The 13,501-nt window shown below is 41.4% G+C and overlaps 1 protein-coding gene across 4 annotated transcripts in view; it reads right to left on the bottom strand.

The window, feature by feature from the left end:
- Positions 1-6,299, bottom strand: part of COP1 (COP1 E3 ubiquitin ligase) — a 262,526-nt gene extending 256,227 nt beyond the window's left edge. For all 4 annotated transcript variants that reach the window (XM_032393455.1, XM_032393457.1, XM_032393454.1 and 1 more), the window contains exon 1: positions 5,633-6,299. In XM_032393455.1, coding sequence (XP_032249346.1) covers positions 5,633-6,039 — 407 coding nt within the window. In that variant the 5' untranslated portion in view covers positions 6,040-6,299. The remainder of the gene's footprint in view (positions 1-5,632) is intronic.
- Between the last annotated feature and the right edge of the window lie 7,202 nt (positions 6,300-13,501).

Consider the following 13,501-nt stretch of genomic DNA (forward strand, 5'->3'; position numbering starts at 1 on the left):
TCTGTTGCTTTCTCTCTCTCAAATAAATAAAATCTTCCTCTCTACCTTCATTTCCTCATCTATAAAATGGAAATGATAAAAGTATCTGTATCAAATAATTATCGTGAAGATTAAATAGCTAGGGGTGCCTGGGTGTCTCAGTCGTTAAGCGTCTGCCTTCAGCTCGGGTCGTGATCCCAGGGTCCTGGGATTGAGCCCCACATCGGGCTCCCTGGTCTGCTGGAAGCCTGCTTCTCCCTCTCCCACTCCCCCTGCTTGTGTTCCCTCTCTCTCTGTCTCTCTCTGTCAAATAAATAAAATCTTTAAAAAAAAAAAAAAAAGATTAAATAGCTAATGTTAAACCATTAGAATAGTGCCTGGCAAATAATAACAGCTTATACTAGAGCACATATTTTATTAGGAGTATGTATTGCAAGCCAATGGTTAACATTCACTTTGGAGTGAACGTGGCATTTATTAACTCTGAGTTTAAAGTACCTAAAAGAGTCCCAAAAGTAGTTATCTGTAATTTTTACTTAACCCACTTTGTCTCATTACCTCTATTAAAACCAAAATGCCCATCCTTGAACTAATACTGAGGCCAGAGAATTCCAATACATGACTTGGGCCTAGTATCATGTGTTCCCAACTCTGAATTTGGGGAAGAACACCCACACCAAACCACACAGACTAGGAAGAGAGAAGGATGGACTTCCATAGGTTAATACTAGAATTACAATGAACAGATATCAGACCGCCTATTACAAACCACCTTCCTCTCTACGAAGAAAGAGACAAAATCAGTTCATGAAACTTAATTACGAAAAATGAAAGAATAATTAACTTATATATGAAGATATGAAGAGAAAACATGTTACTCTCAATGAAATGTTAGTTGAGATGGTAGGAATCTATATGTCTAGAACCTGCCACATACATATATAAATAAAGAGGGCAAAGTGAAGAGCAAAGATGGGGAGACACCACATATAAATACAAGAATTTAAGAAGCGTTTTATTTTGTACAATACAAATCTTAACAGGAAAGAGAAGACTAATTCTACTGTTAAAGCTTTCCTCCCAAGCTACAGAAGCTTTGAGGAAAAGGGTTGCAGGCTAAAATAATTACTTAAAACAGACAGAAAACACCAGTAACAATATACATATGCAAGGAGAAAAAATGAGCAACAAGGTTTAAGGCTTTAGTTACTTTAATCAGTAACAATTTTTTAGGGGCATCTGGCTGGCTGGCTCAGTCAGTAGAGCATATGACTCTTGATCTTGGGGTTGAGGGTTCGAGTCCCACGCTGGGTGTAGAGATTACTTAAAAAAATATTTTTAAAAAGTTTTTAAATAAAAAAGTAGCAATTTTTAGAATATGATCAAATAAGTAATGTTGGCTTATTATCAGGAAAGGTTTGTAAAAGGAAAGGGTAGCTACTAATCAACACATTCTTTACTAATGAACCACTACTGCATCACTACCTCCCTCTCAATTTATAGACCAGAATTCAAGTTGATAGTCTTTCATATCCTGCTTCATAAACTTCTCTTTCATTCGTTCTACCATTTGATTCACCTAAGTCGGCTGAAAACAATGCTGAAAATCCATCATCTGATAGCCAGAAAGACCATAATGAACTGCTATGATCTGATATCATTTCCTGCAGAGTATTTTTCGCCATCACTGTCACCCAAATGGTGCATGCATTATAAAGCAAAACATTCATCCAGTTTCAGTTTTGCAAATTGAAGGAAGTTCTTGCCTGATGTTACAACAATAATAACATAATGAATTTTAAAGTCTATTTCAATAGTTGAATATGCTTTAAAAGCTCTTTAAATTACAGTTAGTCCTATTTATAAGCTCACTGTGGTTTCAAAAGTTACCTAAATCTTCCACTTTTCTGTCACAAGGAAAATTATATACCATAATTCAGTGACTTTCAAATTTTCTTTCACCAATACCCCGTAAGATAAACACTGTAAGTATGTAATAACCAAAAGTTCAAACAAAGTTATCTTTATCATGACAAGTTATGTGATATCTCCTATTTTATTTCAATTTTTGATAGTGAAAAACACAGTAGCAACAGTGATCAACAGGTTTCATCTTTAGTGCTAAATGTGATTAATAGGTAATGGCTACTTGAGGACTGTGAGACATGTGAATTTAGAAGAGTAACACCTGCCATGGTACTAAGAGAAGCAACGATGCCAGGATATGATACTATAATTATATGACTAAAAGTCTCTCTTCACATTAAATCGTGAGCTTCTTCAGGACAGTCTATTATTAATAGTACAACACAAGAGAGGCAGTCACATATTTATTAAATGGCAGATCTATTTAATGTAGATCCTATTTTTTATCAGGCAGGTGATCAGAATTAACAAGGGACTTACTATCTACTTAAAAATACCTATTTCCGCCTCAGAATAACTGAGACTTGCAGGGATAGAAAAAGTAATTTCAGGTAGCTGGAAAAGCTAATGCAGAGGCAGTAGTAATGCGCTAGAAGAAAGATGTTATCTTAGACTCATAGTTAAGTTAAATGGATCATGTCAGAAAAATTAGAGAAATCAAGTAATAAAAATTTCCTTTGAATTTCAAAGATTTATCCAACTTCAAACTAAATACTACTCTCTCCTATACTACAGATTCTCCAACTATAAAACACTGGTAGAATTATCTGCAACTTGATCATACTTTGTATGAAACCAATAGTTAAGTGAAAACCATAAATCCCTGAAATGTTCATCAATTCTGCAACTAAATACAAACTTACTTTCAAATATGATATAAGTCAAGAGAGGCCAATGTGTGTTACTGAAAATCAGGCATTTGACTTTATCAACTGTTCTCAAAAAAGGGTAAAAGGTCATGTCACTATCACCTGGATAGCTTTTCCAAACTACACTACTATTCCAGCCTCCAATTCTGGTCCCGCCTCTTGATGTGGGCAGGCAAACAGGCAGGAGGAAGGAGTGGTCAGGGATAAAAACATTTCTCTCCTGTGATTATGCAACAGCTGTTTCCCTCCAACCTACCACATTTACAAGCCACTAGGCTAGGAGTGCCTGGCTGGTTCAGTTGGAGCACTCGACTCACGATCTTGGGGTTGTACGTTCAAGCCTCCCGTTCGGTGTAGAGATTACTTAAAAATAAAATCTTTTGGGGGCACCTGGGTGGCTCAGTCAGTTAAGCATCTGCCTTCAGCTCAGGTCATGATAGCAGAGTTCCCACGGTGGGCGCTCTGCTCAGCGAGGAGCCTGCTTCTCCCTCTCCCTCTCCCTCTGCCCCTCTCCCTGCTTGTGCGCGCGCTCTCTCTCTCCCTCTCTGTCAAATGAATAAATAAAATCTTTAAGAAAAAAAAAAAAGGCCCACTAGGCTAAATACATGTACTTACAAATTTTCTAATTCCACACGAATAAAGCACTAAGTTGAGAACTGGGAGATCTGAGTTCTCATTTTGCCCCTTAGCTGTCCAATCTGAAAGAAAGTTACTTCTTTGTGTCTCAATGGGGATACAATTACATTAGTATTACATCAAAATTAGAAGTTATCTATAACTTCCCAGAATTGTTCTTAGGGATAAAATGAAATGTGAAATATAAACAGATCTTGAATAAGGAATTATCACCATTACTCAAACTTTAGCTTCACTTAGATGTAAAACCATAGAGTAATTTGGGTTGGCTCAGTCTGACCTTGAAGCATACAAGACAAGACCAGCCACCCAGAGCCAATTAGAAATGAAAAAGATTTCTTGGGCCTTGACTAATCCCTATCTTCTACCCCAAAAGCTTGGCCAAATCAAATCTAGCTTGAGAATTGGGAAAATAGATTCCCATTAATGAATTCTTTAGAAAGTGAAATATTCACAATTTTTAACTGAAGACTTTCACTGGGCACTTCCCAGTTAGGACTTGGGAGAGTAGACTGAAATTGTTAAAAATTAGGTGACAAAAATTTTAATAATCTTACCATCACCACCACACCCTCCTTGCAAAAAAAAAAAAAAAAAAAAATCAGTGCCAGCTGCTTATACTACTCTATGGCTCTCCAATTCCCTACAAAATGGCCAATAGTAATGCAACTCATATGGTGCCTGGCAGACAGTATGTGCCAAATAAATATCTGCTGAATAAATGATTGATTCCCTTATTTCTCACATCTTCTACACTATTTCAGTGCATCTATATGAATGCTGGCATATTTGTTTTCTTTTAGCCTATTAAAAATTAAAATGCAAATCGTGGCTAAAAAGACAAATTCTGAAAATCCTCATTTTGTTTTATCAGCTTCTACTTCATCATATGGCACTCTACTGGGTATGAGCACAAACACCTCTTAGATCCACCCATACGCTGGTTAAATTATTTATAAATAACAATCACAATTATAGCCAGGTTTCAATGAAAAATGAGTTAATTTTGAGTCCAGAATAATTTAAGACCAAAGCAAAAATATGAAGATATTTTTACTGCAAGAACTAGAAACTCTTAAGCCTAATCAATATCCTTCCTACAGTTCCAGCTTCTAGCCCTATCTTATTTAATGATGCCAACTCACATCATCTTCAACCCTGAAGTAAATCCACTTCCCCTATAACGACAGTGCAGGCCAACTTCCTACTAATATTCTAAGTCTATCAACAATTTCCTCCAAAGGAAAAGTGTAAAATCCTACCCGTTCTCATTTAGCTAAAAGCAATTCCTTTCTCATAATCCTACCATTTGGATTGGGTTCTGGATTCCAAAAACAATAAAAATCTCAAAACACTTTCAGCAAAACAATCAACTCCATCTTTCACTTAATATGGATAACCCATCTATGCCAAATATCATAACTGAATACTGCTGTGTATCATTCAAGGTGCCAACTATGATGACAAAATGTCTAATACCTGGCGTTTCTCAAATCAGAAGTTCCAGTACACTATATAGCCTGTTATACAAATGTCAGTTACATCTGACACATGGATAATGTTTAATAAATGTGGTTCCCTCTTTCAAGGCATTCAGTGACAAGTGGAATTTTTTGTGAACAGACTTTATGACTACAGTAGCCTCAACAGCAGATTTAAAAGTGGCCTACCCTTTGAAGTGGGAGGATATTTATACACACACTCGCACGAGGGGATACAGACATGAAATACTACTGCTCCTTAAAATATCCATACTCACGTCTAGAGCACCATCTACCATACTTTCAATAAGCAAATTATGACCAACTCCATCCCTCAGCATCCCAGGAAGCTTAATCCTCTCCTTTTACAAGTTTAATTCACTTCAAGAAGCAATCCGGACCGACGAGGTACCTAATTCACCAGATAGCCAGAAAATTCAAGGGCCAACTTTCTCCTTTTGTGCACAACCATTTATCTGACCTTCCTTCCGGCCCCCTATTAATTATTCCCTCAACTCCCCTCACTTCCTCTCCACCAGCACTGACCTCTTTAGCACCCCCACCACCCTTGCCTCGGGACTCCCAACAACATTCCCCCATCTCACCCCATCAACCACCAGCCTGAAGGTCTGCAGACACCACCACGGCACCAACCAGACCACCATCCCACCGGACCCCACCAGCCCAAACAGGGCAAACTCCTCATTTAGCGACGGGGAGGGCGATGCTCTTCAAACTCACCACACGAAGTCGTTGCTTTTGTCTTCGTAGGAGTTGATGAGCCCGTTGCACAAGGGGGCGAGCAGAGGTCTCTTCCTGCTGCCGCTGCCGAGGCTGGAGCTGCTCCCTCCCACGCCGGCGCTGGGCCTGGCCGCGCAGCTGAGCCGAGACAGGCCCGCGGACACCGCCCCGCTGCCGCTGCCGGACACGGCGGCGGCCACCAGCACAGGCCGCGCCGGGCCCCCGAGGCCGCCCGACCCCGCGGCCTGGGGCGCCCCGCCGGACGCCGCCGCCGCCACCGCCGCCGCCGCGGAAGGGGGCGACGGGGAAGAGGACAAGGACGAGGAGGCGGAAGTCACCGAGGAGGCCGCCGAAGAGCCAGGGCTGGTCCCGGCGGAGCCCGACCCGGCCTGGCGGCTCCCGGACATCGTGACTCCCCCACCTCCGGCTGGGCGCTCGGAGAGGGTCCGCGACCGCGACCCGCCGCCGCCTCCCTCCCCTCAGCCTCAGTGCATCCTGAGGCCGCGCCGCGCCGGGAGGTGGGGCGGAGGAACAATAAAGTTGATTTTTTTTTACGGCGAGCAAACAGCAGCGTCCGACAAGAGGGGGCGGAGGAAACTAAGAAAGCCGAGAAACCACTACCGCTGCCGAGGCCGCCACCGCCGCGGGCCCCGCCGCAGCCAACCGGGGCGCGCCGAGGGCCGGCCGTGCGCGCACGCGAGCGGCGGAAGGGGCGGGAGCGGCGGCGGAGACAACTTCGCGGGCCGCTCGGACGCGCGCAGCGCGCCCCCGGTGGCGGCCTAGCAACGCCTGCCGCGCTCGTCCACAGCTGTTGCCGCTCGTGACGTACCGCGGGGGGCGGGGGTCGGTGGCAGGCAGTCCTAAAGGGTGAAAGCGCTACGGAGAGTGGAATGAATGATAGGGTGGCACAATGGTTTGGGAGCTGGGAGAAGAACGGAGTACTCGCAAAGGGACTGCGCACGCGCTCTGGGCTCCGACCCTCGCGGTTGCCCACGGTCTCGGCTTCAGGCTCGGAGCGGCGCGGGCGCGGAATCGCTGCACCACGCTTGCGTAGGGGCGAGCAGCATTCCTGAACGTGGAGAGGGAGCGGTCTCTGTCGCGCAAGAGGCAGGTGGTGTGACCCAGTGGTGAGGGCAGGGCAGGTGCTTCCGAGTCGCGGTTTAAAGGCTCTGTAGACCGGGACACGAGAAAAAAACGCAGGAGCTCTGAGCAGTTGAAAAGAGCACTGGACTGAGAGTCAAGGAGTCTGGGCTCTGATGTTAAACCATTCAACAGTATTGTGAGGCATAATTAAGATGAAGTCAGTGAACGGTACTTTGTAGATTGCAAACATTGTAGCAAATGTTATCAATTTTATTGGTTCGACCATGCTCTCTTGTATCTTGAAAAATTATTTACCAAATTAAGCATAACAATAATGGGAAAACAAATTATATTTAATCTGAACACAGTTCAGTCGGAATTTTGATATAATGTGGATCTTATATAATTCTAGCACAAAACAAGGAAACCTGACAGTTAAGACCACGAAAAGATGTGCAATTTCTGGTAGTTTTTTGGAACGTCGAAAATTGAATACAGATTTTCATTTGCCATTTTGAGAATCCCCAAGATTCTGGGGGATGTAAATTAGAAACAACTGGGTGATTTTCGATATCCTTCCCAACTCTGTCATCCTGTGATTCTTAGAGGGAAAGATCCCAGATTTAATTCTGTCCTTGTATTGAAGACCTTTCCCTAGGAACCTTTATCCATGCAGAAGGGACAGAACCAGGGAAGGGCCTAGATGAAGGCCCCGCAAAAAGACTTAGCCATTCATCTGAGCAGGGTTTCATCAAAAGTCTGTCATCCTCAACTCTGCCTTTGCTGCTTACCTTCCTATTACCAGCTCATGTTTCTGCTCAGAATATGATATAGGAATGAGCTTATCAGATCTCCAAGAACCACCCTCCTTGTGTGAACATTGCATTACCCAAACCCTTATTTAACTTCACTTTCAAGACCCAACTTAAATGTGAAGTCTTACTGACACCTCAGCGGAGATATTTACACCCTCCCTACTTTGTGCTCCTGGGATATTTTGTTTGCACTTATAACATCCTTATTTTAGTGGTTTATATATGATTCTCCTCTACTAGCCTATTTGCTTCAGCTTTGTATTCCCAACATGTAACATACCTGTGATAGGTGCTTATTAAATATTTCCTGACTAACGAATAAAGCAGTTGGTCTCAGTTTAATTATTTGCTTAAAGTCCGTTTTTCCAACTAAATTGTAAGCTCTATCAAAGACAGGACCATACTGGTTCTTACTGGGCATTTAAAAATTTCTTGATGAAGGAATGCATTAAAAAATAAGTGTAAAGAATCTGACGAATATTTATCAAATAGTACCTATAGGCCTGGACTAGGCAAGGGAGAGATGAAATTTATAAAACACTGTTCCTGCATTCAGGAAGCTTAAGGAATAATTGAAGAACTGGAAAAATACATACAAAGATAAGTAACGTTACCAAAGAGCACATGCTAAATGCTTAATGAGTAAAGCAGAAAAATGCCATAAGAGCAGAAACAAGAGCAAGTGCTAAGGGCCAGCCATGTTTGGGGTTGGGGGATGGGCCTTAAGAGAAAAGTATAGCTTGGTCAAGCAGAAAGTGTAATTAAAGTCATGAGCCCAGAAAATAAATAAGTAAAAATGCTTACATCAATTTCAGATATCTGTTTCATAGGGGGAAAAGTTTATTCAGCAAAAATTCATCTGGGGACCAGATTGTAAAAGCCTTGAATCCACTTTGGAAGATAACCTAGAGGCAATTGGAAACAATGAAAGCATTGCGAGGGGGTAAAATATATTCAACGTGTTGTTTTGAAGATTAAGTTTTCAGCAGATTAATCTTTCAGAAGAGGTGGGAGATTAGGAGCAAAGAAACTAATTAGGAAAAAATTACGGCAGTCCAAACATATGTGATGAGATTCTAGATTAGGGTGCTGACAAAGAAAGTAAGGGAGTATTCTGAGAAAAACACAAAAGAATCTATAGGATTAAGTTACTCTCCATAAAAGAATCTTTACCAACCCTGAGGGCATGACCCATGATCTGTCTTGTTCATTACTGTCTTTCCCAGTACTTGGCACAAAGGCCAATAAGTCGCTTAAGTAAAAAATGATGGATACAGGAGCGCCTGGCTGGCTTAGTCGGAAGAGGGTGTGACTCTTGATTTCAGGTTGTGAGTTCGAGCCCCATATTGGGTATAGAGATTACTTAAATAAAACTATTTTTAAAATGATAGAATACAGGGGCACCTGGGTGGCTCAGTTGTTAAGCATCTGCCTTCAGCTCAGGTCATGATCTCAGGGTCCTGGGATTGAGCCCCAGCATCGGGCTCCCTGCTCAGCGGGAAGCCTGTTTCTCCCTCTCCCACTTCCCCCCGCCCCCCGCTTGTGTTCCCTCTCTCTCTGTCTCTCTCTGTCAAATAAATAAAAAATCTTAAAAAAAAAAAAAGATATGGAATACAAAGAAGAATGACTCCAAAGATGAGTCCAGGGATGATAGCATGATGACAGAATTGGAGATGGCCAGTGGATGGTTTAGTTTGGGATGTATTGAGTATGAGTAAGTGGACGAAAATATATTCAAGGGAGCACCTGGGTGAGTCAGTCGGTTGAGCATCTGCCTTCAGCTCAGGTCATGATTCCAGGGTCCCAGGGATCGAGAACTGCATCAGGCTCCCTACTCAACGGGGAGCCTGCTTTTCCCTTTCCCTGCCCCCCCACCTCGTGCTCTCTCTCCCCCCCGTCTCTCAAATAAATAAATAAAATCTTTAAATATATATATGTATATATTTCAAGTAAGCAAATCCAGGCAGTGACCAAAAACTCAGGTTAAGACACAGGAGAAAGTTCAGTGCATGAAAAATAAAACTGCAGGCTCCTGAGATTCTTTCTCTAGATCTGGGGTAGAGCATATGAGTATGCATTCTTACCAGCACCCAAGTGAATCTAACCCTTTGAGAAACACTGTGATGATTATGTAGGGAATGTCTGAGAAATATGTAAAATGGTCTCTTCCTTCCAGGTAGCTTATTGAGGGGACAAAAGTGGTATGACCTTAGCTGAGAAGTCTCCTAGGAAAAAATCATCAGTGCTTAGTACTACCTCTTTGGAACCTGGCTTCAGTAAAATCTAAATTTAAAAAAGGAAGCTGAGGGGATAAGAGATGTGATGCAATGGAATTTCCATTTTATATCAGTTAAATCTATAAAGACTATTCTCAAAAGTACACAGTCCTTATTATTTTCTACAGGCAAGATATTCTGGAAAAGCAGAAGAGAAAAGAGGAAGTGTGGCAAAACACATACACACATATACGCACACACACACATACACAAGGAAGTCAGACAACTCAGGAAAAGAAGCAAATAGGAGAAGACAAGAAAACATTATGAAAAATGAAAGTAAATGTAAAATAAAAACTACGCCTTAATAATGGAAAGAATTTCATTGCGTTATTAAATATATTAATCCTATAAATGACAAAAATGACAAGACAAAATCCAAAGTCTTCTACGAAAATACTGTTACTGAGGTAAAATCCAGAGAAGTTAAGATGGAATGGACTTACCAAGAAGAGTGAACCTCCCAGACATATTTCCAAAGGGGCTAATCCAGGGGCACCTGACTGGCTCTGTCGGAAGAACATGTGACTCTTGATCTCAGGGTTGTGAGTTCGAGCTCCACGTGGGGTGTAGAGACTACTTAAAAATAAAATTAATCAGGGGTGCCCGGGTGGCTCAGTCCGTTAAGCAGCTGCCTTCGGCTCAGGTCATGATCCTGGGGTCCTGGGATGGAGCCCCATGTCCAGCTCCCTGCTCAGCGGAAAGCCTGCTTCTCCCTCTCCCTCTGCCTGCCACTCTGACTACTTGTGTTCTCTCTCTATCTCTCTGCCAAATAAATAAATAAAATCTTTAAAAAAAATAAAAGTAAAAATAAAAAATAAAATCAATCAATCAATAACAAAGTGACTTATCCAAATATCATATGTTAGGGAAATAAGGCTGCTGGTTTCTACCTCCAGCTAGTCCTGCCCTTTCGTAACCAATCTCTCAAAAGGATCCTTTCTAAAAAGCTTTATCTGCCTGATTCACCTGAAGAGTTTGCTGCCTGTTCGCCCTGTTTGCTGTCCAAGCAAACCTCTTAGTGAATAATAGCTTCCTGTTAAGTTTTTTTTTTAATTTAATGGGGCTGCCCTGTTTAAAAAATAAATAAATAAGAGATATGAAATAAACATGGTATTAAAAAGCTAAACTGAGGGGGGAAAAGGAGGAAATATATTTTTTTGTCAATGGACAGGAGAGAAGTAGAAACGTTTCTAAAATGCCATAGCATAATAATACATCTAGAAGAAAATAATCCATCATCTACTGGTAAAATGAAAAGCTCCAACTTATGAATTAAAACCAGAGGTAGACAGTTACCTATGGAGAACTATAATTTCTTAAGAGTTACTGTTTGCAGACAACTTTTTTCCCAAAATATCTATCACACTGTTTTCATTGCTAAAATGGCATTGTTAGCTTTTATTCTGTTCTTCCAGTCTTCCTAGGTAAAACTAGAAGCACTTTTTAGGGAAAGTAAACTAATATCACTAATAACTTGGTAAGTCAATCAACATATTAAAAGAAGTTAATTGCCTTTATTAAAGCACCTCTTTGGCAAGCTACTGCAAGCAATTTTAGTCAAGTCATTGTAAAAATATGTCCTAGGCCAATCAGAAGTATTGTAACAACGAAAGATTATAGGTGGAGCTGTGTGAACGTAAATGCAACTTACTGACTAGGGTTAGTCAGTTTCAAAAAAAAAAGTGCCCAAGACTGGGAAAAAATAGCATGGACTAGAAAAACATTTGCTCAGGGCACCTGGGTGGCTCAGTCAGTTAAGCATCTGCCTTTGGCTCAGGTCATGATCCTGGGGTCTTGGGATTGAGCCCCGTGTTGGACTTCCAGCTCAGTGGAGAGCCTGCTTCTCCCTCTCCTCCCCGCTCCAGCTCTCTGTCGCTCTGTCTCTCTCTCTTTGTCAAATAAATAAATAAAATCTTAAAAAAAAACATTTGCTCATTTGATATGTGGCAATATGTATGTATTTTATGAATATATGGGTAGGTTTAGATCCACTTGAATATAATAAACCAAAAAAAATTGAGGTCTAATGAATTCTAATGAATTCAAAAGAGAACAGTTGGTGTCATCATGAGGTGGAGACCAGGTAATAAAAGATAAAACAAAACAAAACAAAAAAACCACATCATGTTGAAATCGAGCACATAAATCTTTTGCTCCATGGATTTAACCACCCATGCATGCAATGTGGCATAACTAAACAATCTGGGAAGGTGTATATAGCTAGAATCAAGTTGTATTTAAAACAGCAAATTGTTCACTGTAATTTGCATCAAGACTCCTTCCTAGATTGTGACATTTCTTTCTGCCTAGTACCTTGGGCATTCAGATGTAATTGCAGGCCAGTCATACTGTGATATCTACTACAGTACATGCTCCTATCATCTACTAAATTCTGTAAGAAACTGGGAATGCTACAGTAGCACTGAATTGTGAATTTGTGTAAACAACCTAGAATGAAGGGTGAATAGTATTTGGTTATAATAACTGTAATTAGATTTTTATCAGGTTCCAAGAGAAGTTAGTGTGGGAGCCTATTGTTTATCTTTGAAGGTGATGTCAAATAAACAAGGATTCATTCTGACCTGTTTCCTCTTATTTCCTAAGTCCACATGGTAATTCTTATATTTTTAATTTGCTTTTTTCAGATAACAACAGGTATTTCTTTTCTCAGTCTATTGAGTCCTCCCATCCAGAGCCTCGGGCATCTACCATTAAACCAGTTCATAAACTGCATTTGCACTTACCAATTTATTGTGTGATAGTAGAAACTGGTATTATCTTCAGTTGGGAAAAATTAGGTCAAAGCAGAAAGCTGCTGGCCAAAATGCTGGCACTCCACCCCTGTTCAACGACTGAGGGTTACCAAATCTGGGTAATCTCTGCCCAACAATAATTCAACTGATACAAGAGCATATGTTAGTTTTGAGTCATTACACCAAAGTCAGAAGAAAAATTGAGTATCATACACCATTTTTCATTCTTTCTTCCTTCACTGTATGATCCTACCTCGTTCTCAAATACTTGGTTTGTACCAAGATGTAACCAATGTTAATAATACATCAGAAGAAATTACAAGCTGAATCCCATCCTAAAAACTGAATTCAGTATTGGTATCCACTACAGTGTCAATAGAAGTGTATTACTTTCGGGGCGCCTGGGTGGCTCAGTCGTTAAGCGTCTGCCTTCGGCTCAGGTCATGATCCCAGGGTCCTGGGATCGAGCCCCGCATCGGGCTCCCCGCTCTGCAGGAAGCCTGCTTCTCCCTCTCCCACTCCCCCTGCTTGTGTTCCCTCTCTCGCTGTGTCTCTCTCTGTCAAATAAATAAATAAAAATCTTAAAAAAAAAAAAGTGTATTACTTTCTATTGCTGCCATAACAAATTACCACAAATTTAACAGCTCAAAACAATAGAACCTAGGCTTGCTGGTTTCACTGTCAAGTCTCACAAGACTCAAATCAAGGTGTCAGCAGAGCTGCTTTCCTTTCGGGAGGCTCTGGGGATAACCCGCTCCTGGACTCCTTCAGGTTGCTGGCAGAATTGAATTTTGTATGGTCATAGGACTGAGGTCATAGGTTTATTTCCTTCCTGGCTGTCCGCTCAGGGCTATTCTCAGCTTCTATTCACCGGCATTCCTTGGCTCATGGCCCCTTACCTCTCTCACCAGTGACAGTGAGTCAAGTCCTTCTCACACT

The sequence above is a fragment of the Phoca vitulina genome, unplaced genomic scaffold, assembly GCF_004348235.1.
Source record: "Phoca vitulina isolate PV1807 unplaced genomic scaffold, GSC_HSeal_1.0 scaffold73, whole genome shotgun sequence".
Classification (NCBI taxonomy): Eukaryota; Metazoa; Chordata; class Mammalia; order Carnivora; family Phocidae; genus Phoca; species Phoca vitulina.